At 35.8% G+C, this 25,775-nt stretch overlaps 3 protein-coding genes and 1 non-coding gene across 5 annotated transcripts; 2 read left to right on the forward strand and 2 right to left on the reverse strand.

Annotated features, from left to right (window-relative positions):
- Positions 1-1,138: 1,138 nt before the first annotated feature.
- Positions 1,139-7,299, reverse strand: LOC132030159 (heat shock factor protein HSF8-like). Of its 2 annotated transcripts, XM_059419668.1 has the most exons (3): positions 6,933-7,299; positions 2,845-4,104; positions 1,139-1,665 (listed from the first exon to the last, which is right to left on the reverse strand). In XM_059419668.1, exons 1-2 carry the CDS (start codon positions 7,170-7,172, stop codon positions 2,872-2,874), a joined length of 1,473 nt encoding a protein of 490 aa, XP_059275651.1. In that variant the 5' UTR covers positions 7,173-7,299; the 3' UTR covers positions 1,139-1,665; positions 2,845-2,871. The 2 variants fall into 2 exon arrangements, with proteins under 2 accessions (XP_059275651.1, XP_059275650.1); XM_059419667.1 differs by lacking the exon at positions 1,139-1,665 and having other exon boundaries at positions 2,505-4,104; positions 6,933-7,298.
- A 7,821-nt stretch (positions 7,300-15,120) lies between these two features.
- Positions 15,121-20,095, forward strand: LOC132030160 (uncharacterized). Its single transcript, XM_059419669.1, has 7 exons — positions 15,121-15,236; positions 15,318-15,407; positions 15,942-16,096; positions 17,100-17,220; positions 19,220-19,339; positions 19,422-19,492; positions 19,584-20,095. The coding sequence occupies exons 1-7, from the start codon at positions 15,129-15,131 to the stop codon at positions 19,831-19,833; spliced, it is 915 nt and encodes a 304-aa protein (XP_059275652.1). The 5' UTR covers positions 15,121-15,128; the 3' UTR covers positions 19,834-20,095.
- A 657-nt stretch (positions 20,096-20,752) lies between these two features.
- On the reverse strand, positions 20,753-20,824 carry TRNAW-CCA (transfer RNA tryptophan (anticodon CCA)). Its single transcript has one exon. It is a non-coding gene; the product is annotated as a tRNA-Trp (tRNA).
- A 2,974-nt stretch (positions 20,825-23,798) lies between these two features.
- Positions 23,799-25,485, forward strand: LOC132031759 (uncharacterized). Its single transcript, XM_059421673.1, has 3 exons — positions 23,799-24,009; positions 24,113-24,723; positions 25,309-25,485. The coding sequence occupies exons 1-3, from the start codon at positions 23,814-23,816 to the stop codon at positions 25,483-25,485; spliced, it is 984 nt and encodes a 327-aa protein (XP_059277656.1). The 5' UTR covers positions 23,799-23,813.
- The last annotated feature ends 290 nt before the right edge of the window (positions 25,486-25,775 follow it).

Raw genomic sequence — 25,775 nt, forward strand, 5'->3', positions numbered from 1 at the left:
TTTTTCTGATTAAGTAAATCCAGCTATACTGGGAAGAAAACGTAGTTATGTTTCTAAAACCTTTAACTAAACGGGCAGTAACCTTAATCTTACAAGGAGGAATGGTTATCTTTTTGATCCTGCGTTGTGTGATAAAATCACAAAATAGATTTAGAATTCATCAATTAATATTTCTTCAGGGGATAGTATGTTAATATTTCAAAGAAGACCCAATACAGAGAAATATGCCTTACCTGTTAGAAAGTCCCGAGTCTTGTCTTTCTTTGGACGGAAAGCATGGGCACCTTACAAAGATCTTACAATTTTATGTTCTGGCTGGGGTTAATTTTGTAGGACTAATTCAATTTTACAAACATAACGAGTTGCGTTTTACAACTATAAATTGTGCGTTTGCCCACAGGAGAGTATTAAGTTAAATGTAGATATGTGTTTAAAGCTATTTAAAAGTAAAAATATCTAACTACGGTTTAAACTGAAAGATGTCCAATGAAAGAGGTGTTCCTAGAGAAATGAGTGAATGGATAATGAAATTATTAAGATACATCTACACTGATTCAATCATTTTAGCCTCCCTATAATAATCTCAGTCCAAGTCCAACAAATACAGTGCCAGAAAAAGATATGCATTTCATAATAACATTAGAACCATGATACTGCAAATCTGGCTCCAGTGAAAAGTAACTACTCAAATGTACAAGAAGCCAAATTGGCCTTCCTCTGAGAAATCTGTCTTTAGTGAAAACACTAAAATAACCAGTTTTTTCATCAGCTGCTGGGGGGCAGGGGAGGAGAAAAAGGTGAAAACACTAATATCTTCAGATTTCCAGTAAGTGACATAAAGCACATAGTTGAAAAACACCAACTAATTATCAGTTGCACATATATTTAGCAGGATTTAAACTTGAAACCTCTTAATCAGAATAACTTGACTTTAGCCACCAAGTCAGAGTTTCATTAGCTTCTCTAATGATCAATGGTTAAAGAAACAAAAGAGGGGGGTTGGGTAGGGGGGTGGAGTAGCGGAAAAGCAGAAGTTAGAAATGGAAATTATATTCTCAATGGCTTCAGAGATTTTTTAAGGTGTTGTAGAGCTAAAATCTAAACCTTTGAAATCGGATGACAAAATTCTTAAGAGAACTTTTATGTCCAATTGCTTAATATATCAATCCTGTCAATAGCAAGCTATTCTTGCATAATGTGCTAGAAAGATAAACCTATATTCCTTTTAAAGTAAATTCTTTGTCGAGGCCCGAGAAATTAACATAGTTAAAGTTGCTCTAAACCGATAATATAGTGTCAGAGACCTCTTTATCTGAAGAGAAGGCGGCTTCATCATCTGCCTCTTACATGACCTGTTCAATCAACATTTTCTTTTCCAAATGACCAAACCCGAGCATAACTTCTTATAAGCAAAAATTCCTAGAATCCCAGAAAGAGGTTGAGTTGCAACTTCATATCTGATCATCTCTTTGATAGGATTAGGATAGTAGATTTCTCAGTGTGCAAAGCAAGAGGGTATGCAGACCGAAAAGCGCATGTAAGCATAGTCGAACAGCTCATGGATCTCTCTGACGCTAAGCTATGTTTTGCAGAACCTCCCCCATATCGTAGAGCAGAGTTTAACCACCATGGATGATGGATTGATCTCCCCCACCTCACCACACTCTGTAGAAGTGGATTTAGATTCTATCTAAAAGAAAGTTGAAAACTTTTCCAATATCAAGGTAAGCACCAACAAAGTTTAAGTTGACAATAGCTTGACTAACATAAATTAAATAAGGGTGTTGAAAGGAATCAGAATATTGGGAAACAAGGTGAAAGAAAACACGAAAATAGAACCAAAGATCATGGAAATTTTGAAAGTCATTTTCTGGGGACACTTGACATTATTATCAATTTTTAATGCTCAAAAAATTCTAACACTTTCTTTTAGCAACATTATAGTAATCTTTTATTAATATTCCATCTTAAAAAAAGCAATCTTCTATAAATATTTTTTCCTGAAAAACATGTTCCAGTTTCCAACCAAATACCTGAAAATATTTTTCAAAAGATGAGTTACTTTCATAAAATAGTTTTTGGAAAATGTTAAGAGACTTGCCAAACACACAACAGCATGAAAATGTAAACCAAAACCAAGCTGTTTCTCTTATAAGCATATGCATTCAATTTTTAATAGTAATCACTGCAGTGAAAGCCCCAGCAAACTACGGATCTCAATCTTGCATTGACTTGGTACATGCAAGATAAGTTTTCTCTCCCACGATGGCACACCTATTCTCCTTGCCGGCCAAGAAAGAAAATCGGACTTCTCATGTAACCAAATCATGTAGGTAAATTACTACTTGAAAACACAGGCAAATAATTTGCGACAAAGTCACAACCAATAAATCAAGCTATCTATTCAAAGCCAACAATCTTGCAAAGAAAGATGAATGGAACATAATCAAATAGAGATAAATGAATGTGAAAATAATCCTTTTTATGTCAACTCCTTGCAACAATGTTACTAACAGACTAGAATATAGAAGGGTTAAAAGGGCATTTGCCTGTTAGTAGCACAGATCTGTAACTTCTACATACTTAAATGACCAGAGAGCTCATACAGTGAGAAATTTAAAAAAGGGAAAAAAGGAAACCTCCAACGTACATTTAGCACGGTAGGTCCATTAAGCTCTATGTAAGGAAGAAACAAAAAATGGAGGTGAACTACATAAGAGTAATCCAGATGAATCAAGAAGCTTTCCATATATGCAGACAAAGGTAAGAGCAGGTATTAGAGCTACTATCTTATGGGAAGTCTCCCATGACTCAATACACTAAGAGCTGAGATTTCTAGAGTACCTCATGCACATTTTCTTTGGTGACCAATCATACTTTTTTACTGTTTGATCTTAGAAGCTCCATTTGCTCAGTAAGATGTTCCATGTGTTGATTGTCCCGTCGATTTTCTAGTGGCTTAGTTTCAGTAGTCTTAATATCTTCAATATCAACCGAGTCCATCTCCTCTGTCTCAGTAGGGAACGGGCTTTGAAGAAACTTTTCCCAGAAGGGATCACACACACTAGGAAGCTCTCCTACATCGTCCATCAAAGCACTCTCCCACTCAATTTGAAGGTCGGGAGAAAAAGTATCAATTTCCAATGGCAATTCTCCATTTCCACCCAATGTGGGATCCATGAAAGAACCATTGCTCGTTTTGGATCCATTAATATCCATATTGTTTTCAGGCACAGTTTCTTGTAACTGTGAGGGCTCAGGCATAATCATATCTGATGGAGAAAGCAAAACAGGCGGCAAACCTTGAGCTCCAACCAGAGAACTGCTCTCTGAAAACTGAATGTTGGCAGACAATGAACTTTGCCCGGCAACAGCTGAAGTTGCACTGGCAAATGGCTGGGCAGAAGTGGGTGGAACTTCCTGAAGAGTGACTCCTGAAATTTGGTTGTTACTTCCACCGTCTAATGCATTAGATTGGGGTGAACCATTGCCAACCAGTAAACTTTCAGGACTGTTGCTGAAGTTGTCTAATCTAGGAGAAGAATCTAGTTTCGTTATCTGCCTGAGCATTGCTTTCGCTGCCGCATTCATTATAGGTTGGTACTTCACAATCTGTCCATCAGCAGGGCTAACAGAGCGATCATCTGAAGGAAAATCTTGTCTAATCCTGCGTTTCTTGTTGCCTTCCATCATGTGTTTATTGTTGTCATTTTGCTGCTGTACAAATTGTGCCAAGAATCCAGGGCTGTTAACAGCTTTTGCCAGGAACGACATCATCTGTTGCTGCCGCTGCTCCATAATCTTAAGGCTCTGCACCACAGTTTGCATCTGATTATCAGTAGTCTGCTGCTGTTGTCTCAGCCTAACCAGCTCCTGCATAAGCACATTCTTGTCCCTTTTCAGCCTCTCAACCTCTTCCTCAAGCCCAAACTTTCCAACCTCAACGCAAGCACCAACTGATGCACCCTGACCATGCACCTGCTGCTGCTGACTGTGTCCATGAGCAGGCTTCCGCCTAGTAATATTGCTAAGCAGATGCTTCTGACCTCTTATGAATCCATCATTATAAAATTTCCAGAGGTCCGAATCAACCTTTCTAAAGCCCTGCTTGTAGCACAAGAAAGCAAAATATTATAAAGGAAGTATGACTAGAGGTTCACTATGGAGGTTCAGGATTAATTATTATTCTAATATATGGTAATTAGTCAAGTAGAGAAAGAGAGAGGATATTTCACAAGCGGCTTCACTGTGATCACCAATTCACCATGACTAGCTAAAACTTACCTTACAAACGCGAAGAAAATCTACAAATAACTAGAGCTCCATTCAAACTCAATGTATCACCTTATCTCCTAATCAACTTGTTGGCAGCAAATGGCATAGGAAATATTTATAGCCTTAAAGAACAAGTAGGCATGATAAGATGGCGGCTTCAGAGTAATGCAATCTTATGATGCATTTTGAAAGAGCACATCTTATAAGCCTCGCCCTTACTAGATTTGTCTAATGGCTCCTATATAAGAAACCACTTAGTATAGAGTTTCAATTATAAAAACAAGTAGTTTTCTTTTCCCCCCGTTCGTCTCTTTTTTAGATAGGTATCAGAGCTAAGGAGGAAGGACCAACCGAGACTAGGTCAATATACTCATCGTTGAAGTTTCCAGGCAAACCCGCAAGGGTGGCTCAGTTGGTTAAGCATGGGGCTTGCATAATGGAGGTCTCAGGTTCGAAACCCCCTACCTATGACATCGGGGGATTTGCCTTCTGGGTCAAGCTCGTCGCACGGGTCTTGCCTGGTGGGGGTTATTTCTCCTGTGTGGTTTGCAGGCTATTGCACAGGAGCGGGGTTTACCCGGTGCGCACCCGAAGGGTAGCGGCTGCGGGTTTCCCTATCATCGAAAAAAAAAGAGTTTCCTGGCAAGTTTAAGAGGCAGTTCATTCAAAGTCTCAAAATTTATTTTAGTCTCATCACAAAATCGTCAACTGACATGCTAGGAGCTTCATCTCGATGAGACTAACATAGCGATCCAAAGAGAACATTGTTCCCTGGTGCATGCACCCACATGTGACATCACTACCCCTATCACTCGCTGGTGCGTAACTTCACACGTCACATGTGAAGAGATCCTGGGGTGTGACATGCCAACATTATTTCCGCATTCTCAGTCCACAATGGTAGAACGTAATTTTGGATTGGATCCTAACATGTTGAATTGCTCCGTTTCCTATGAATATTTTATACTGCCTCCATCTAGCTGTATACGTTGACAATATTGTCATCGCTAGAGATTATGAAGACGGGATTAAGACACTGAAATAGCATCTTTCACTCACTTCTAGACGAAAGAGAGCTGTGATGTCTTAAAAGACTTATACAAATTGCTCAGTCACCTCAAGAATGGCCATCTCTCAGGGAAATATACTCTGGATATCCTAGAGAAAACTTGTTTGCCTGACTGTAGGCTGATTGACTTCCCATTTCAAGTAGTAAAACCGGGTGGAGAAAACAAGAAGGGTTATTTGTGCAAAACTCGTAGCTCAATTTGAAATTAACTTAGGCTAAATAAAATAGTACGCATTGTCGAAGAGATAATTAAGTAAATAACAATGTGCTCTCTCTAATAGCTTAACCTTTTAGATGAGATAGTAACGCACTTCAACATGGTAGCAGAGCAAGCAAAGGTCCTGAAATCGAGTCTCACTGACAGCTATTGTTTAAAAGAACTTCCACGTGCTTGGCCCATGAAAAAATAAAAAAAAAGAGGCCCCACGTGAGGTGTCAAAAAGATGGTCATACACTTCAACACGAATTATAAAACTAGCAATCAAATATCACCTAATGTTGTCAAATGACACTCAAACTAATAAAGACAAAAAGAATCCACAAAACACCATAGCTATCAATCAAATTGCTCTCCATAACAATCTGTTTTCTACTTAAATTCAAATAGTTAATTTCTATCATCAACTTTACCAATCACAAGATGGAAAACATAAAGCGTTCCATTTCCAATCAACAAACCCACAAACAAAAACAACTCTATTTTCACAAAGAACCCAAGTGTTAAAACATTTCAGTTCAACAATCCAAAAACGATGCCACACATAGAACTATGCATCATCAAAGAACCCAAAACAAGAAAAGCTAAATCAAAAGAACTCAACTAACAACAAAAACATACCCAGCGTAATCCCACAAGTGGAGTCTGGAGAGGGTAGGATGTACACAATGGCGAATTTAGGGGGTATTTTTGGAGCACGTGAACACATGGTCTCACCATAAAACTAGGTATTTTATGTATATATTTTCTAATATCAGTATAATACTACCTACGGGAACACATACTACAGAAGACTAAATGGTGCACTTGGTTGAAAATTGGGTGGTGAACTCATGCTTTAGAAATCCTAGATTCGCCTCTGGATGTACATAGACCTTACCCCTACCCTTGTGGGGGTAGAGATACTGTTTTCCGATAGAACCTCAACTCAAAACAACTGTAGTAAAAGCTAGATTGAAAGGAAAATAACAACAAACAAAATAGCAAGATAAATAAAGCAACAACTAGTAGTAAAAATGGATAGTAAGATACTACTACATGTTGAATTAGTTTGTAATATATAGAGGTCTTAAATTAAACAGACACATCTGTTCGTGAAAGGACATGACTATTCTGAAAAGTCATCTCTCAATTTCTATAAATATAACGAAAAATCTGCAGTATATCAGGACTTTGTTGAATCCTGAAAGGAATTGCTTGTAATCCCCTAAAAGAATATACAGGCAATATCTCTTTAAGGACAGTGGTATCACATCAAAACCCTTTCTTCTTTAATTCTGTCTTCCTACTTTACTAACACTACACATTATTAAATAATACTATACTAGTCCTAAATAAAGGAAGAAGAGGAGACCAAGAAAAATTGCATACATAAGTGTTTAACTGACGAACGAAACTGGAGAAGTTATTGTGCTTGAAATACTTAGGCAATAAGTCCTTAGCAAACTCTGCAGGATCCCAAACCACAAAGCTATTGTCTCCATTGGTACTCCACGAAACGATTTTGTCAGTAGTCGGATCATCCACCATATCGTAAGTCTTCACAAGGAATGGTGGTGGCGCATTTGCGCTAGGCATTGGCGCCGGTACTGGAGTTGAAGTGGACGACATTGCTAATTGGTGAAGATAACGCTCATCATATTATTAGAATTGTATGGATACATTTGTGTCGTGTGTGTACCAAGAGGGGTTTAGGGTTTAGAATGGAAATGATATATATACCGGAGGGAAAAGGGAAAGAAATATACGAGTATGTTTGATTTTGTGACAACAGTGGGCAAGTGAAATGACTTGATGAATTTAATCTTAATAGTTAAAAATTATAGAGAAAATACATGTACTTAATTATGGTTGAGTGATAAATGTGTGCGGGAAAGACATATGTCTTATATTTATGTTGCAGTTTAAAAAAAGTTCAAATTGGCTCTTGAACTATGTGAAATTATGTACTCTTGCCCTTCGTCAATAGTTGAGATCAAAACTGCCCCTACCTTCATCAAATTGGTCTACATTTGCCCTTTTTTTTTTTTTACTATGAAAATGATTAGCATCATAAATCGCTTGAGTTTAGCTAAAGAAATATCTAAATGACCATTTTGTATAGTTTCTCTCCTTCGTCAATAATTTTATCAGATTAAGATTTACCACACCATTCGAGTATACAGTGTACCTGACTGTTCTAAGTGCCCCATTAAGGAATTCCAATGTGATGTTCAAATAATATTTATTCTATTTTGTAAAATTCACTACATAAATCTTTGGTTAGTATTTAATGAATCTATTAGACGATGTATAACCAAATTGAAACCTCAAACTGACATTGTATTCGATCACTAATTGTTACTAATAAATGTCAATCACTTCTTATATCCAATTTGACTGCACCATATTCATAGGCATGTCACAAATTCAACACATTCCTTTTATTTTTTAGGAAACACTACTGTTAAAATATTAATAACTTCACCTCGTATTTCAGGAATGAAGTTATAAGTTTTTTCATTATATTACTTCTTGTATACTTTCCGAAACTTTTTACTCCCTCAGTTCAATCTTACTTGTCTACTAATGTCCATTTTACTAGTCAAGTTTGAAAAATCAAGAGATAATTTACCATTTTATACTTATTTTATCCTTATTATTAACAACAACAAGCCCAGTATAATCCCACCATGTGCATGTGGGTCCGCAGAGAGGAGTAGAGTGTGCAGATCTAACCCTCACCTTAACGGTTAGGGCGGTACATTGCTTCCGAAAGACCCTCTACTCAAGAGAGGAGAAGAGAGGAAGATAAGAGGAAAACAAGACAAAAGGTCAGATAGGGCCAAGCATATCGAAAACAATATGATAACACAAATACCAAAAGCGAGAAAGTCATGGTAGACCATGACTTTCCGATTATTTCCGATTATTAAGTGCTACTAATTATTTCCGATTCATTTTCTAATATAGTATATTGTGATGACTCACAATCCAAATGACGTACTCATTTTCATTTGAGGGAGTAAATCATTTTTTAATAGTACCTTTTAGGAACACAAAGGTCATTTGATGCCCTCAAATACAAAATAAAAAGAAGAAAAGAAAGGAAATCTGAATACTACCATGAATGATAGGTAGCCAACTAGCCAATTGACTAGTAATTTGGAGATGATTTAGCAAAATTACCATTTTATTTTTTACTGGTGTGTCAAGTCAAGCAGGGACAAAGAGAGTAGTGAATATTAAGCATTGGGTTTTGTTTGGAAAACGCTCCACGCAATATGCTTTCTCGTTAAAAGCCGATGGGACTAAAAGTGTCTAGGAAGAATTAGCTATAGGTGGCCTTTTAGTTGTGAAATTAGTGTAGGTGACTCACGGGGACTACTTGAAAGCAAAACCCAATTAAATTTGGGATTAAGAAAACTGGGGTCTAAAATGTATTTTTTCAAACTTCTGAATCTTTTACAAATATAAAAAGACCCTAATTTAATCCAAAAAACCCACCAACCCTCTTCTCCTCATCCCACCCCCCCCCCCCCCCCCACACCCCTCCCACCCATTTTGATTTTTTTTTAACCAGCCCCCACTCCTCTTCCTCGCCCTCAATTTTTTCTTTTTAAAAAGAAAAAAAGTTGATTTTTTTAATTTGTTTTTTCAACCCCCCTCCCCTCCTCCTCCTCCCCCAACCCCCTCCCCCCCCCCCCCCCACCCCAATTTTTTTTTTTTTTAATTTTGAAAAGTTTTTCTTTTTGTTTTTTTCACCCCCCACCCTTCCGAAAAAAAAAAATTGTTTTGAAAAATTTTATTTTATTGCACCACCCCCCCCCCCCCCCCCCCCCAACAAAATGATTTCTCTTGAAAAGAAGTTTTGAATTTATTTTTTTTCTTACTTCCCCCACACACCCAAAAAAAAATTAATTTTGCTTTTAAAAAAACGTTTTTATATTTGGTTTTTTGCACCCCCCCCCCCCCCCCCCCCACCCACACACACACGCCAAAAAAAAATTCTTGAAAGGAAATTTTGAATTTTTTTTTTTTGGGGTTTAGGAAAGTTTGGATAAAATCCAGGTTGTTGTTATATGTTTGTAGTGAAATAGATGGTTTTTCTATTGTTGTCCTGGTATGGTTCAGGGTTTAGTAAAATATATCCAATAGATAGGTGTTTTTGTTCTTGTCCTGGTATTTATCTGGTTCTATTTGTAGAAGATAACCAACAGATTTGTAGTTGTTGCAATAAATTCTACACTTTTTGCAATAAGTAGACAATCTGTTGCAACGACTCACTAATCTGTTGGACATAGCTTAAGTTATTTGCTTCTGTTTGTAGAAGATATCCAACAGATTTTTAGTTGTTGCAACAAGTTCTACACTTGTTGTAACAAATAGACAATCTGTTGCAATAACTATAAATCTGTTGGACATAGCTTCAGTTATTTGCTTCTGTTTGTAGAAGATATCCAACAGATTTTTAGTTGTTGCAACAAGTTCTACACTTGTTGTAACAAGTAGACAATCTGTTGCAACAACTACAAATCTGTTGGACATAGCTTCAGTTATTTGGTTCTGTTTGTAGAAGATATCTAGCAGATTTTTAGTTGTTGCAACAAGTTCTACACTTGTTGTAACAAGTAAACAATCTGTTGCAACAACTACAAATCTATTGGACATAGCTTCAGTTATTTGGTTCTGTTTGTAGAGGATATCCTACAAATTTGTAATTGTTGCAACAAGTTCTACACTTGTTGCAACAAGTAGACAATTTATTTATGAATCAGCAAATGTTGAGGAAAGATATAGTCAAATTGGCAGTCAAACTGACAATCAATCCTCAGAAAGAGATGAAGAACAGAACCAAGAAGGAGTATGTACAAATGAAGAAAGTGAAGAAGAACTGGAAGATGAAGAAAGTGATGATGGAAATAAAGGAAATGAAGTGGATGAAGGAAATTTGCTACACCCCAGAAGGTAGTTGCTGAACAAATTATTACTTAAGTTGTGGTATTTGGAGGTTGTTGAACAATTTTTTTTTGTCCTTTATGTTATTTGTGAATGATGTTTATGAACTTATTTATTTTGATTAGTTGTGTTATTTGGAGCCAAGGTGGCGGTTGAACAATTTCTATTTATGAACTTATTTATTTTGCTTACTAATTGTTGCAATAGAGGCACGCAGTAGAATTGCTTAGTTGTTGCAACAAATTACTCACCTTGTTGGAAAAAATCAAACAATTGCTTAAATTATTGTAAAAACTAAAAAATATGTCGTGACGGATGAAGTTAATTGTTGCAACAGATCATACACTTGTTGAAGAAGTTGCAACAAGTTACTAATCTGTTTCAACAGATGGATCAGTTTAAAAAAGTCACCAATTTGTTTAGACAAGTTGCCTAAATGATTGCAACAGATCATACAGTTGTTGAAGAAGTTGCAACAAGTTACTAATCCATTCCAACAAGTAACTAATCTGTTTAAACAAGTAACTAATCTGTTTAAACAAGTTACTAATCTGTTTAAACAAGTTACTAATCTGTTTAGATAAGTTGCCTAAATGATTGCAACAGATCATACAGTTGTTGAAGAAGTTGCAACAAATTACTAATTTGTTTCAACAAGTTACTAATCCGTTCCAATAAGGAACTAATCTGTTTAAACAAGTTACTAATCTGTTGTAACAGATAGTACAGTTGTGGAAGAAGTTGCAACAAATTACTAATCCATTTCAATAAGTAACTAATCTGTTTAAACAAGTTACTAATCTGTTGCAACAGATAGTACAGTTGTGGAAGAAGTTGCAACAAATTACTAATCTATTTCAAGAAATTACTAATTCGTTCCAACAAATAACTAATCTATTTAAATAAGTTACTAATCTATTGCAACAGATCATACAGTTATGGAAGAAGTTGCAACAAATTACTAATGATTTTAGTAGATATATATATTGATCACTAAATACGGTTGATTTCCACTATTTATCACTAAATATGGGTGAATCAAGTAGTTCTCACCAATTCACTCCAATGATCACTCCATTTAGTGTGTAGTGGACTTAGTTGATCATCTATCCTGACCCAAAACACCATCAAAGTGCTTAAGTATATATATTGATCACTAAATATGGTTGATGTCCCTTGTTTATCACTAAATATGGGTGAATCAAGTAGTTCAAATCAATTTACTCTAATGATCACTTCGTTTAGTGCGTATTAGACTTAGTTGATCATCTATCCTGACCCAAAACACCATCAAATTGCTTAAGTATATATATTGATCAATAAATATGGTTGATTTCCATTGTTTATCACTAAAGATTGGTGAATCAAGTAGTTCACATTAATTCACTCCAATGATCACTCTGTTTAGTGCGTATTGGACTTAGTTGATCATCTATCGTGACCTAAAACACCATCAAATTGCTTAAGTATATATATTGATCAATAAATATGGTTGATTTCCATTGTTTATCACTAAAGATGGGTGAATCAAGTAGCTAGTTCACATCAATTCACTCCAATGATCACTCCGTTTAATGCATATTGGACTTAGTAGATCATCTATCCTAACCCAAAATACCATCAAATTGCTTAAGTATATAGACTGATCAATAAATATGGTTGATTTCCATTGTTTATTACTAGATATGGTTGATTTTCATTATTTATCACTAAATATGGCTGATTCCCTTTATTGATCACTAAATATGGGTGAACCAAGTAGTATCTGTTGCAGCAAGTGTAGTATCTACATTGTGCAAGTGTCGTATCGCTGCAAAGCAAGTGTAGTATCTGTTGGAACAACAGTAGTATCCTTTGTAACAACTGTAGTATCCTCTGTAACAACTGTAGTATGTGTTGTAGCAAGTGTAGTATGTGTTGCAACAGCGGTAGTATCTGTTGCAGCAACTGTGGTAGAATTGCAGCAACTATAGTATCTATTCTAATAATACACTTAGAATTGCTCATCTAATCCATGAAATTACTATCTAATCCATTAAGGATGTTAGTGTGTATATATATATATATATATATTCATCACTAAATATCATTGATTTCATTTGTTTAACACTAAATATGGGTGAATCAAATAGTTCACATCAATTCACTCTAATAATCACTCGATTTAGTGCATACTGACTTAGTAGATCATCTTTCCTTACTCAAAATACTATCAAATTGATTAAGTATTATATATTGATCATTAAATATCGTTGATTTCATTTGTTTATCACTAAATATGGGTGAATCAAGTAGTTCACATCAATTCACTCTAATGATCACTCGATTTAGTGCATACTGACTTAGTAGATCATCTTCGCTGACTCAAAATACATCAAATTGATTAAGTATTATACATTGATCACTAAATGTAGTTGATTTCCCTTGTTTATCACTAAATATGAGTGAATCAAGAAGTTCACATCAATTCACTATAAGAATCACTCGATTTAGTGCATACTGACTTAGTAGATCATCTTTCCTGACTCAAAATACTATCAAATTGATTAAGTATTATATATTGATCACTAAATATCATTGATTTCATTTGCTTATCACTAAATATGGGTGAATCAAGTAGTTCACATCAATTCACTCTAATGATCATTGGATTTAGTGCATATTCTTGACTCAAATTACCATCAAATTAATTAAGTATTATATATTGATCACTACTTATTATTGATTTCCTTTGTTTATCACTAAATATCATTGATTCTCTTTGTTGATCACTAAATATGGGTGAATCAAGTAGCATCCATTGCAACAACTGTAATATCTGTTGCAACAAGTGTAGTATCTGTTGCAACAACTGTAGTATATGTTGCAGCAAATGACATAGTTGTTGAACAAGTCCTTACTCTTGTTGGATAAAACACAACAAGTTACCCACTTTCTGCAACAAGTCACTCCACTTGTTGGAAAAACCCCAACATGTAACTTAGTTGCTGCAACAGGGTATCTCGGTTGTTGCAACAAATTTCTTATTTGCTGGAAATCTTTTAGCAGTTGGATAAAACGCAAGTTACTAGTTGTTGCAACAAGTCCTGTTACTTGTTGGATAAAACCCAACGAGTTACAGAGTTGTTGCTACAGATTCATTACTTGTTGAAAACTGTTCAACAATTTATTAACAACGATACACACATTTGTGATTTGAACACGATCAATATATCATATAAACTAAGTTCACAAGCACCAAGAACATAAATTATCATTATAAAAAAGAATAACATTAAAATGTCATAAAGTTCCAACAAATAACTATTATTACAACACAGTGCAATTAACAACTATGGAGCATTTCGGCTTGGACAACAACTACAAATCGTTGGATATTTTCTACAAATGTGTAACAAATATCAAGCTATGTCCAATGATTTGTAGTTGTTGGAACAGATTGTCTACTTGTTGCCACAAGTGTAGAACTTGTTGTAACAACTATAAATCCGTTGGATATCTTCTATAAACAGAACCAGATAAATACCAGGACAAGAACAAAAACACCATCTATTGGATATCTTTTCCTAAACCCACCATACCAGGACAACAACAGAAAACCATCTATTTCACTACAAACACACTACAACAACAACCTGAATTTTATCCAAAATTTTCCTAACCACCCCCTACCCTCCCCCCCCCCCCAAAAAAAAATCAAAACTTCTTTTCAATATTCTTTTTGAGTGGGCGAGGGGGGTGGTGCAAAAAAATAAAAATAAAAAATAAAAACTTTTCAAAACTTTTTTTTGAAGGGTGGGGGGTGCAAAAAAAACAAAAACTTTTCAAAACCTTTTTTTTGGAAGGGTGGGGGGTGCAAAAAAACAAAAAAAAAAAACTTTTCAAAACTTTTTTTAAAAAAGCAATTTATGAGGAGGGGGGGGGGGGGCTGGTGAAAAAATTTAAAAAAAATCAAATTTTTTAAATTTTTTTTGGGGGGGGGTGGGGGGGGGGGGGGGAGGAGGGATGGGAAGAGGAGTGGGAGGTGGCAAGAAAAAATTATTTTGGGGGTGGTGGGGTTGGGGGAGGGTTGTGAGGAGGAGGGGGGTGGGTGAAAAAACAAATAAAGAAAATAAAAAAAAAATTATTGTTTTGGGTGGGGGGAGGGGGAGGGGTGGTTAGGGGGTTGGGAGAAGGAGGGGGGTGAAAAAAAATTGGCGGGGGGTGGGGGGCGGGGGAGGGGGCAGGGGTAGGGGAGGGGCGGGGGGCATGGGGTCGAGGGCGGGGTCTGGTCGAGGGTGGGTCAAAGTGTTAAAAATAAAATTTGAGTGCAAAGTGTTAAAAATAAAGTTGAGGGTCAAAGTATCAAAATGGGAATTTTTGAGCAACTTCAAAACCCCTTAATTACTAATAAAAAATTATCACCTCCACCTAATAATTAATACTTGAGTCACTTCTTCTAAAAGGCCAAGTGTCTATTGAAACCTTTGAGTTAAGACTGTGGTACACACCGCCCTCCACTTGTGGATTACTTTAAGTAGTATAAATACAAAGATAGTGGAGTATATTGAACATTTAGAAAAATAAAGTTTATGATAATCAAGCTCTCAGGCAGTAGCATTTTGGCGGGCGGGAAGCGGAAGAAGAAAAATGAGTTCATCGGCGATAGAGCCGGAATCAGCCGATCTAGTTTGCCAGCTTGACAACGTTCAAGGAGTCGTTGATGCCCTCACTTCCGTTCGCTGGAAAAAACACCAGGTTAGCTTCTCTTATACTACAACAAAATACTCCTAAAATTCCATTTCTAACATCAATAATTTCCTCTACAATTACATACAGGATGCAGTTTTGGAGCTATCAGAACATGGCATTGTGTTAATTGTTGAGGAAACCGCTTGTCTACAGGCAAAAGTTTACTTGCAACGAGAGGTTTTCTGTTTTGCTATGTCTCTTGTAATTTTACTACCTCCGTCCGTCTATTTAAAAAAAAGAGTGTCACTTTTTATATTTAGTAAGTTGTTTTTAATGTACTAAAATGTCCTTTGAATCTTGTTGTTTTAAACTTGCCACGTAGAATGTTTGAATTATCAACAACAACAACAACATACCCCAGTGTAATCCACAAGTGGGGTCTGAGGAGGGTAACATGTACGCATCCACAAGTGGGGTCTGAGGAGGGTAAGATGTACGCATACCTTACCCCTACCTTGAAAATTCTACGGGGCAAGTTTAAAACAACAAGATTCAAACAACATTTTAGTACATTACGCACATCATTAATTTAGGACCACAAGATTCAAAATTCTCTTTTTATTCCTTAATTTTGTGCCAAGTCAAACTAAGACACTTAAATTGGGACGGAGGGAGTACCTGTTGCTGTTAAGTGGTGTGAATTAGTAGTTTTCTTTTTTTTTTTTTTTTTTTTTTTGTGATACTGAATTAGGTGTTTATTATTTTGTGTAGTTATTTGTTCGTTATGAATATAGCGCAGAAGGCAGGCCGCGATTCGGAGTGAGCTTAGGGTTATTTATTGATTGTCTGAATACATTTTCAGCTCAAGGACATTCAAGTGCTATTGAATTATGCTATCCTGGTCCTGATATGCAGCTTCTTCTCAAGTAATTATCCTCTGAGACTCGCTCTCTATAATTAGGTTGTCGAATAGCTTTTGGCTGTTGGCACCTCCATGTCAGTTCTTTTATGATTCTTGATAGAAATGCTCCATTGGTTTATCTAGGGTTCTTCAATTAAATGCATTTTTAAGTTGACTAGACAGAGTAAAATTTAAAAAATTGACTGAGTGAATTATATTTTTCCTCGAGCCGAGGGTCTATCGGAAACAATCTCTCTACCTCCTAGGTAGGGGTACAGTCTGCGGACATGCTACCCTCCCTAGGCCCCACTTTGTGGCATTACACCGGGTATGTTCTTGTTGTTGTATTGACAGAGTGAATTAAGACCTATTATTAGTTAGCACCAATAAGACGAAGAAGAGGAAAGAACATCTTTAGTTATTTCCCCCCACTTTACGGGTATCCAACAGGGGAAGATCTAAAGTTTTGAAGATAGTGATTGCAGCTCTTAATATAATGTACATATTTTTAAAAGTTCCGTTAAAATTTCTATGCACGTTTATAATAATTCGAGTATGATACAGTGAGTACTCTGCTTATATGCTGGATCCCCTTTTGGTCTCAAGGTCATACCATGTGACTTAGCATTTTAATTAGTGTAACCGTGAAGTAGTGGTAGAACAAGTCTTTTTTTCATTTATGTGCATGGCTTATCTAGAGTACACACTTTTTCCTTTTTATATATCTGCCTTTTATTGAGTTGAAGTCTGGAAAGACCTCAATAAAGAGATAAAGTGAGATGGTAGTTGTCAATGTTTAAGTAATTGAGCAGTTTCACCATTAAATCAATGTTGATGAATCGCATCTCCTACAAGTTTTGTTATATGCGTTGTCCTTCCCTTAACTGATAGAGTTATGCAGAATCTTAGAAGCAAAATCACTTTATCTTTAGGCACATTTTGCTTATTCCCAAGTCTTCTTTCACTGGATGAGCACCCCTTGGCTAGCTTTGAAGTTTTGTAACCTATTTTTCTAATTCCGGGGTTAGGTCTGTTGACTCTTCAGATTCTTGTACTTACGCGGAAATCAGAACAAGGATTCCTGATACAATATCATGGGACTACAATTTTGAACCTGCTGGAAGTACTCCTCTCAGTTTTACAGTGAAGGTAAACATTCCCCTTGATAGCAATTACAGAGAGTAGATACTGGTATCCTGTCTTTGGTGAGCACCAGCTCTACGAAAGCATGTGTCTGTATGATTCACATCTTATACACATAATCTATGTTTCCGGACCAGGAGTAACATAAAAATTTCTTATTAAAGATTGCTCTTCGTGTGTCTTTTGCTAATGTGTTTCTGTTTATGACGATTTGAGATATAACTTTATCCTTAAAATCATACTAGTTTATCTTCTGATTATGCGCTCATACTAGACAGGATGGACAAAAGAACATATAGAACTCATTTTTGTTTCCTCATATTTTCTGAAAGTTGAAACCTCTGCAGTTCTTCCTTTATTTAGTCTTGCGAATTCAATTCTATCTATCAGGTTAGTGAGTGTATCAAGCTAAATGAGTGAATCTGGTGTAGGCAGGCTTTCTTTGATGTTTGGTATAAAGCTTGGCTTCAGTTACTTTAATGGATTCCTAAGAGCTGAGGAATAGAAAAGGTCCAAAACAGTTTAGTGTCAAAGTATATGTTCTTTCTTCCAGGAACGGAGAATTCCACAAGGAAACTAGTCAAATATCCGAAATTCTTTTAGGTAGTAGTTCATCCATACTTCTATTTTGTGATAAACTGGTTGTAGCAATCATAATACTTTGACATGGAACTTAAGCCTCTTTTGTTGCATGAGAAGAGTTCACTATAGCTTACATGCCATAAATAGGGAGTTTTTGCTGATTTTGTTTTGATTCAGGCCTTAAAGGCTAGGTTATTTGAAGTGGTAAAAACATTATAGACAAGTTCCCTGATTTTTATTTGTTGAAAAATAAATATAAAATGTTTTTTTGTTGGTAGAATCAGAAACCATTAACTTTCAAAACTCCTGGTTCAAAGCATCATTGGTTGAATTGACTGTCATGGCCAAGGCAAAAATTAAATTTGGAGTGAGAAGTTTCTTTGCATTTGTCTAGGATTTGACTTCTCCAGCAATGTGAAAGTGTAAACACCCGAACAGGTGGCTACTTAAGTATCACGAATTCAGCTCAGTCTGCTAGTGCACACTGCACACACTGTCAAACTAATCGTTTCCAGTTCCTTGTTCTATAGAACTTTAAACTTGAAATTTAGGTTAAGTATCTTGACGGCATTGGTTAGTGGAGTAATGTAAGAGAAATTATCTGTCTCTATCTGGTACGCCTCTTTCAGGAGGCTTCATCTGGAAATATAACCTAATTTTCTGCTATTATTGTGGACTTTTTGTCCCTGATACTGAAACAAATGTGTACCAATGCCCATCAACCTAATTCTCTGCAAATGATGTCCTTGAAGCAGCAGCTTGGGTTTAAAACTGGTATTTCCTATTTTGACTAAATTTCTCAGTGACCCTGGTCATTTGCAGAAGCAATCAACGAATCCAAGGGTAATGCTCCAGTCATCTGGTTTCCTCTCCCTATTCTCTCTTAAGTTTGTTCAGAAAGGAGGGAAAGGAAAAGAAAGGTAGTGTAATAACAAGAAGGAATATAGAAGAGGAAGTTAAGGAGACCAATTTTATTTCCTTAGTTTGGCTCAAGGGGATTCGGGGAGGGAAGGAAAGTTGTAGTTGTCTTCCTCCTTTTGAATAAAGCTGTATTCTTCTTCCATGCTTTTGAAGTTAAACAAGTCGCCCAAAAGCAAAAAGAAAAATTTAGAAATTTCATTGATTTTCTCTCTCTTTCCTTTTAATCCAAAGAAATAAGAGTTCATCAGAACTAAATTAAGTCTATGGTCAAGTTTTGGCTTGCTGGTTCTTCGAGTCCCACAAGTAGAGCTTAAGCAACCTTTTTGAAGTTAGCTTCACGTCTTTGTAATTGTGGAGTGTCATGAATTCACACACGAAATATGTTCTTTGTTGTCCTTCATTGTATCACAAGGCGGTTAGCGCAATAAGGATTGTGATTGCTTGAAGTCTCATTCCTTTACCGTTGAGCTAATTATCACCATGTCATTGGTTCAATTGATAGTCTGCAGCTCTAAAAGAAGCCATTGACGACCTTGAGTGGCCAGGGTCAAGCATTCATCTAATTCTACAACCTACACCACCATCGGTTACCTTTAGAGGTGAAGGCCATGGCGACTTACAGGTAGGGCTTGACCTGATATTTCAGTTGCATTCGGTTCTCATGTTCTCTAAACCTCATCTATTTTTACATTTCATTTTTGCAGATAGATTTTATGTGTTATGCAAACACCGATCTTCTGGTTGCATTTCATTGTGATCGTCAAGTCTCTCACAGGTTTCTCTCCTGACTGAGTGTGAAGTAAAAAGCCAAATGCTTTACATTTGAGCTATACTGTATAATCTGATCAAGACCTTGACATGGACAGGTATAAATACAAATTTCTCAAAGCTACAACCTCAAACATACCCACTACTGTCATCCGGGATAATCGAGGAAGTAAGCTGACCATTGGTAGAGGGGGAATGCTCAAAGTTCAACATCTGGTATCAGTTGCAAAACCAGCAATGCCACACCCGCACGTTGATTCTGCTGGCTATCAGCAACCCAGCCGTATTGCTTATATTGAATTCTTTGTCAAGCCAGAGGTAGATGAAGACGATGCGAATGATACGTAGATGACAGGAGATTCTTGCTTTAGGAAAATCAGTTGCTAAATGTTCACGTTGAAGGGAGATTGGCAACTAGATTTAACGTTTGCCATTAACTTCCTTACATGCACTTTTAGTAGTCAGTGTTAGGGTATGGACTGGAGTCGTTCTCTTAAACCCAGTATTAGTGCTTTACATGTTTACAATGTACTGTCAGAAGATATACAAAATCGATGATGTATAACTTGTGAAAGATATAGGTAAGAAATAAGACATTACCTTCACGATACTAAGGTTCTTTGCTCATATAAAAGTGTCCAAATCAGTTGTTCTATATGCAACAGTACATTTAAAAGGTGCTTACTTTTCCCTTTCAAAAAGATTTTCATAGAGCTAGAATACTAGCAAATATCACACATTTAAGCCTGGCAGGAAATGATACGACAGAATGATCCAACTCTTGTTTCTTCCTACTTTAGGATGTTTTGGCAAAAACAAAACGATCCATGGTGGTATCATAGAGGTTTTTTTGAGAAAAGTGTGTCTTTTGAATAAATAAACATGATATCATCTCAGTATATTTATATACCACGTTGGTATCAAGATTTTGGGGGCCGAGATTTTGAAGCTTGGTCAAATGCAAATTGCTACTTAATATTTACAAAAGTACATTTTGAATTGATTAGCTAAACATAAACATCTAGTTTATAAAAATACTTTTCGAAAAAACACTTCCGACAACAAAACATTTCAAAAAGTAAATCGATTTTGGTTGTTTGAGCAAAGAGGCTGTTAGATCATTTAAGATACAAAAGCCATCTGTTTTGCCCAAAAAAAAAAAAAAAAGGTAGCTAGAATGAGAGTACACATAACCCTACCAGAAAAGTGGAAAATTTTGGAATGGCCACAAATAAAAAATATTGGGACCGAAATGTTTCGGGGTTATTGAACCCGACGTGAATCGAACACGCAACCTTCTGATCTGGAGTCAGACGCGCTACCATTGCGCCACGGATCCCTGTTGAAACGAAAGGTAATTGACATATTCTAGTTGTACAGAATATCGGAATATTGGCAATTATTATTTATTATTTGAAATGAATTTAAGAAAGATGTTTACGAAATTAAGTAAATGAAAGATTATATCAGAAAAGGGAAAATTGGTCAAATCATAATCTTTTTACATTAATCAAAATAGGTTAAATTGAATTGTTACAAAAGTCAAAATAAGGGAGATCAATGTAATATCGTAAATCACAAAGGAGGTTAGTGTTATAGAATCAAGTTTAGAGGGAGGACTCTGAAATTATCCGGAAAAAAAAATCAATGCATGAGCGAGTCGTGTTGGGCTAAAACAAAACGAAAATACTCTTGGGTCATTTGCACGATTGCCCTTCAAATGCACTGGTCTTTAATTTTTGTCCTTTGCCTAATACCTTGGGGTTCTGGGTTCCAACCTAGGCTCAGTTATAAAAAATAAAATAAAAATTGCAAGGGGTTTGTAGCAAATTAGACCTATTCAGGCAGAGGTTTGCCTTAAGGCAAACTTTTACCCAAAATTAGGCCTTAAGGCAAACCTCTGTCTCTCAGTCGAAAAAAAAAAATCGCAAGGGGTTTGTAGCAAAATTAGGCCTATTCAGGCCGAGGTTTGCCTTAAGGTAAACTTTCTTTAAGGCAAACCTCTGCCTGAATAGGCCTAACTTTGTCCGAATAGGCCTAATTTTGCTACAAACCTCTGCCTTGCAATTTTTTTAAAAAATATTTGACTAAGCGGGGGTTCGAACCGGGTGAATTTTTAGGCGAAAGGAAAAAAATTAAAAATTTCAAATTTGAGGGGCAAAAATTAAAGACTAGTGCCTTTAAAGGGCATTCTGCACAAAAAAAAAATGAAGGCAAACTTACAGGAATAGCTACCTTAAGATTGGATGTAACCAACCGTAGCTACCATTCCAATATTACAGCTCGTAGCTAATATTATAGCAAAATACGTATTAAATTGCGTGTATTTGGAAGTCTTCAAATACACGGATATGTGGTATAGAACGTGTATGTTAAAAATAAATCCCTGGATATTAGGCATTAATCATGCGTTAAATATGGAAGGTGAAATTAAATATTTTACAATCTGTTCCAGCAAATTAGATTCCCATTAATCACACGTTTCTCCTTCTCTCTCTCTTTATTCTTCATAGTAACATAAAATCAAATTTCAAAAACATTCAAAACAGAGGAATCATAAAAAAACAGAGGGTTTGATCATACAAAAGGTAATTCGGAGAAAATCTTTTACAAATCAAATTTACTAAACAAACAGTTGAAGTACCGCTTTTGTTGAGTGCATTCCATTTGTTGCGTCGTAAAATCGCATTTTGGTGAGTGATCGTTTTGTGGTATTTGATTTTAGATTTTATGTTTTATTATCTCCATTGTTATTTCGTTTTTTTTTTTTCTTTTGAATAGTAAGTTCGTATCTAATTTTTATATTTTAGGCAGTGATTTGTTCAAATCTATGTGTAGTGCGTGCAGTTCATCAATGTGATAAAAAATACACAGACAGTCAAATTCGTGTATGTTTTTTGTGAATCAGTGATGATCTGTATATTTGTTTGTATATTTTGTGAGCGTGTATTTATTATTGATTTTCGTGTATGTATGTGTATTGTCCTTATGTATGTGTTAGTGTATTTGATGCACCAAGGAATCTAGCGTGTCCAAAAATACACATACATTCAAATCTTTTTGTCATAATTTGTATATATTTTGTATGTGTTGATTTTTTCCGTTGTTAGTTGTTTTCTATAATAATTCCGTATTTTATTTGATAATGTATTTCAGGATTTTACCAAGCACATTGAATTCGATTGTTGGAAAATGTCGTCTATATCTTCGTTGATTAGACACTGTGGTACTTGGAACGATGAGAACCGTTATGTGAATATCAAAATCGATGCTGTTGTTTTCAAAGAGTATTCGACGTATATGGATTTGTTACAGACAATTGCAACTCAATTGAAATTAGACACGACCAGAACAGAAATATACATCTAATACATGGTGGAGGGTAGTGATATATCGATGGAAATACACAATGATATGGCGGTCAGAGTTTACGTGGATTTGAAGAAAGAGAATAAATAGTTAGCAATGTATTCTTTGTGCATAACTACTAATGATAAAATCCTTGACAATTATGTATTTGATGAAAGTTGTATTCAAGGAGAGGTTTTGCAACTTGAATACACAAGTCAGTTCAATTCTATGCAAACAGTCGAGTGTGTAGACTTGGCATCTTCAAGTTATGGCAAGGTTGTTGCTGTATTTGAAAAAGACACCAATCTAATTATCGAAGACAGAAACCAAAAAGAGGTTGTTGTTGATCAAGTTTACAAGGACAAAAATACATTAAAGACTGTGATGGCAAATTATGCAATTTCAAATAGGTTCAATTTTCGTACTGAGAGGTCTAATGTAATAAGGTATGATCAAAGGTTTTATGGTGTGTATAATGTTATATATTTATATTGTATAAGTAAATTTATTCTAATAATTTGTTTAATAAAAAATTGTGCTATGTATTAAACTGTTCTATCATATTATATACCTTTTATTGACTGATGTATTTTTTACTTAATGTATTTATGTTGATCTGTTTATTTGTAGCTATACACTTATGTGTGTGTCCAAAGAATGTGATTGGAAATTCAGGGCATCAAGTGTTGGGAAATCCGAAAGTTCTTAGTTAGGGAGTTCCGTGACAAGCATACATGTCCGCTAAAGGATAAAGTGTATTCACAATGGCAGGCCACAAGTTGGTTAATAGGAGGGATTTTTAAACTAAAAGTAGCCAACCATAAGAGGAAATACACACCTAATGATATAGCGGATGATGTATTGAAGGACCTTGGCATGAATGTGTCTTACATGGTCGCTTGGCGGGCTAAAGAGAGGGATACTTAATGGGTGAGCCATCAGAATCATACAATAAATTACCCGGATATCTATATATCATGGATAAAACATACCCTGGTTCGCATATACGAATGCACAAATCCCACGACAACGAGTTCTTGTATGTTTTTATAGCATTATATGCATTTATCAAGGGCTTTGAGTGTTGTAGACCCATTGTGGTAGTAGACGGGAGCCACCTTAAAACAGCATACAACAGCACATTCGTTTCAGCAAGCACACTAGACGGTGCAGGTAAGCTAAAAACACATATATATTTGATATGCAATAAATATTGTATTTATTAAATGAATATATACATACTGAATTTTTTGTTTAAATGCAACTGTATGTGCAGGCAATATACTTCCCTTAGCATATGGTGTGATAGATTCTGAGAATGACAGGTCTTGGACGTGGTTCTTTGAGCGGTTCAGAGAAGCCTATGGAGTTAGAGAGAATATGTGTATCGTATCCGATAGGCATGAAAGCATAAACAAAGCTGTATTTCTAACTTATCCAAATGTTCCACATTACGCGTGCATATGGCATTTATGGGGTAACGTATGTAAGAATTACAAGAAGAGTAAAGATATTTTGAGTCCAGTGTTTTATGCAATGGCAAAGGCATACACACAGGATGAATTTGATGAGTTGATGGCGAAGGTTGTTAAGGCAGATATTCGGGTGGCAGAGTATTTGGAATTAGCTGGAAGAGAAAAGTGGGCTAGAGTGTATGCATCTGTTAACCGAGGGTGGACCATGACTTCAAACATAGCAGAGTGTATCAATCGTCACCTTGTAGCGGCAAGAGAACTGCCTATATTTGATTTTCTTGAAGAAGTTAGGAAGACGTTTGGGAGATGGAATTACACTAACCGGAGGAACGGTACATTCACATTCACAACACTCTCTAAGAAGTTCCAGGAGATGCTGTCAATAAATGAGTATCTATGTTTACGTATGACAGTATGTTTAATTTCAATTCATTTAAAATATACTTTAGTGACGTGCAATTATTGTTAGCTGTGTGTGATTTATTTGACTGTATTTGGCTGCTCAAATTTTTTCATCATATCTGATGTATTTTTCTGTAATTGTCGGTTACGGGTTTGTCATATATTTGGTATATTTTGGTTATACTAGTCAGGTTCTGTTTGTATATGTGTGTCATGTATTTGATTTTTTTTAATGTAAAACATGTTCATGAACATAATGGTTTTATCTTCTGAAGATGTATTTATATTCATTCGGCTAAAAAGCACCTTTATGTATTTATCCAATCTTAAGGTACCTATTCCCGATTTTTTCCTTTTATTTATTACACATCCTATCTTTTAAATCCAATCTTAAGGTAGCTTGCATCCAATGTTGAAATTCTACGGTTGCTTGTTTTTTTTTTTTTTTTTTTTTTTTTTGAATGTCAAGCATGTTCATGGACATAATGGTTTTATCCTTTGAGGATGCATTTATATATATTTGACTAAAAGCATATTTATGTATTTATATTTATTTAACTGCATACTCAACAAATACAACTAATGACTTTTGTAGGTGGAACCATCAACCGAATACGTGTACACAGTCCATGATGGAGGAAGGCGTTTTGTTGTTTTCTTGAAAAAACAAACTTGCAGTTGTCGTATATTTCAAATAGATGAAATTCCTTGCCCACATGCTTGGGCTGTCTTAAAAAAGAAAAATCTAAAAGTCGATGATTATTGCTCGTAATTGTTCAAACCGTTGCATCGTGGTGAAAACATATGATATACCTGTGGATCCTCTCCCTGACGAGCGTGAATGGAAGATTCCCACATACATCTCGGAGGATGTAGTTTTGCTACCAAGATACAAGAGACCGCCCGGTAGGCCAAAGAAGAAGCGTGATAAGTCGTTAAGGGAATTGCTTATTGGTAAAAAAAAGACATGCTTGCAGCACTTGTGGACAGCTGGGACACAATAGACGTTCTTGTAGTTTTGAGCCTCGAAAGAAGTGATTGTTTTTTTTTTTTATTTACAAC

The sequence above is a fragment of the Lycium ferocissimum genome, chromosome 9 (assembly GCF_029784015.1).
Source record: "Lycium ferocissimum isolate CSIRO_LF1 chromosome 9, AGI_CSIRO_Lferr_CH_V1, whole genome shotgun sequence".
Lineage (NCBI taxonomy): Eukaryota > Viridiplantae > Streptophyta > Magnoliopsida > Solanales > Solanaceae > Lycium > Lycium ferocissimum.

Excerpts from the sequence above, each read along its gene's own strand:
- LOC132030159 (XM_059419668.1), bottom strand. The coding sequence starts at position 7,172 with ATGTCGTCCACTTCAACTCCAGTACCGGCGCCAATGCCTAGCGCAAAT. Across the intron at positions 4,105-6,932 it reads TTCGTCAGTTAAACACTTAT|GGCTTTAGAAAGGTTGATTC; the intron begins GTATGCAATTTT and ends TGCTACAAGCAG.
- LOC132030160 (XM_059419669.1), top strand. The coding sequence starts at position 15,129 with ATGAGTTCATCGGCGATAGAGCCGGAATCAGCCGATCTAGTTTGCCAG. Across the intron at positions 15,237-15,317 it reads TTCGCTGGAAAAAACACCAG|GATGCAGTTTTGGAGCTATC; the intron begins GTTAGCTTCTCT and ends AATTACATACAG. Across the intron at positions 15,408-15,941 it reads AAGTTTACTTGCAACGAGAG|TTATTTGTTCGTTATGAATA; the intron begins GTTTTCTGTTTT and ends TATTTTGTGTAG.
- LOC132031759 (XM_059421673.1), top strand. The coding sequence starts at position 23,814 with ATGGATAAAACATACCCTGGTTCGCATATACGAATGCACAAATCCCAC. Across the intron at positions 24,010-24,112 it reads AAGCACACTAGACGGTGCAG|GCAATATACTTCCCTTAGCA; the intron begins GTAAGCTAAAAA and ends CTGTATGTGCAG. Across the intron at positions 24,724-25,308 it reads ATCTATGTTTACGTATGACA|GTGGAACCATCAACCGAATA; the intron begins GTATGTTTAATT and ends TGACTTTTGTAG.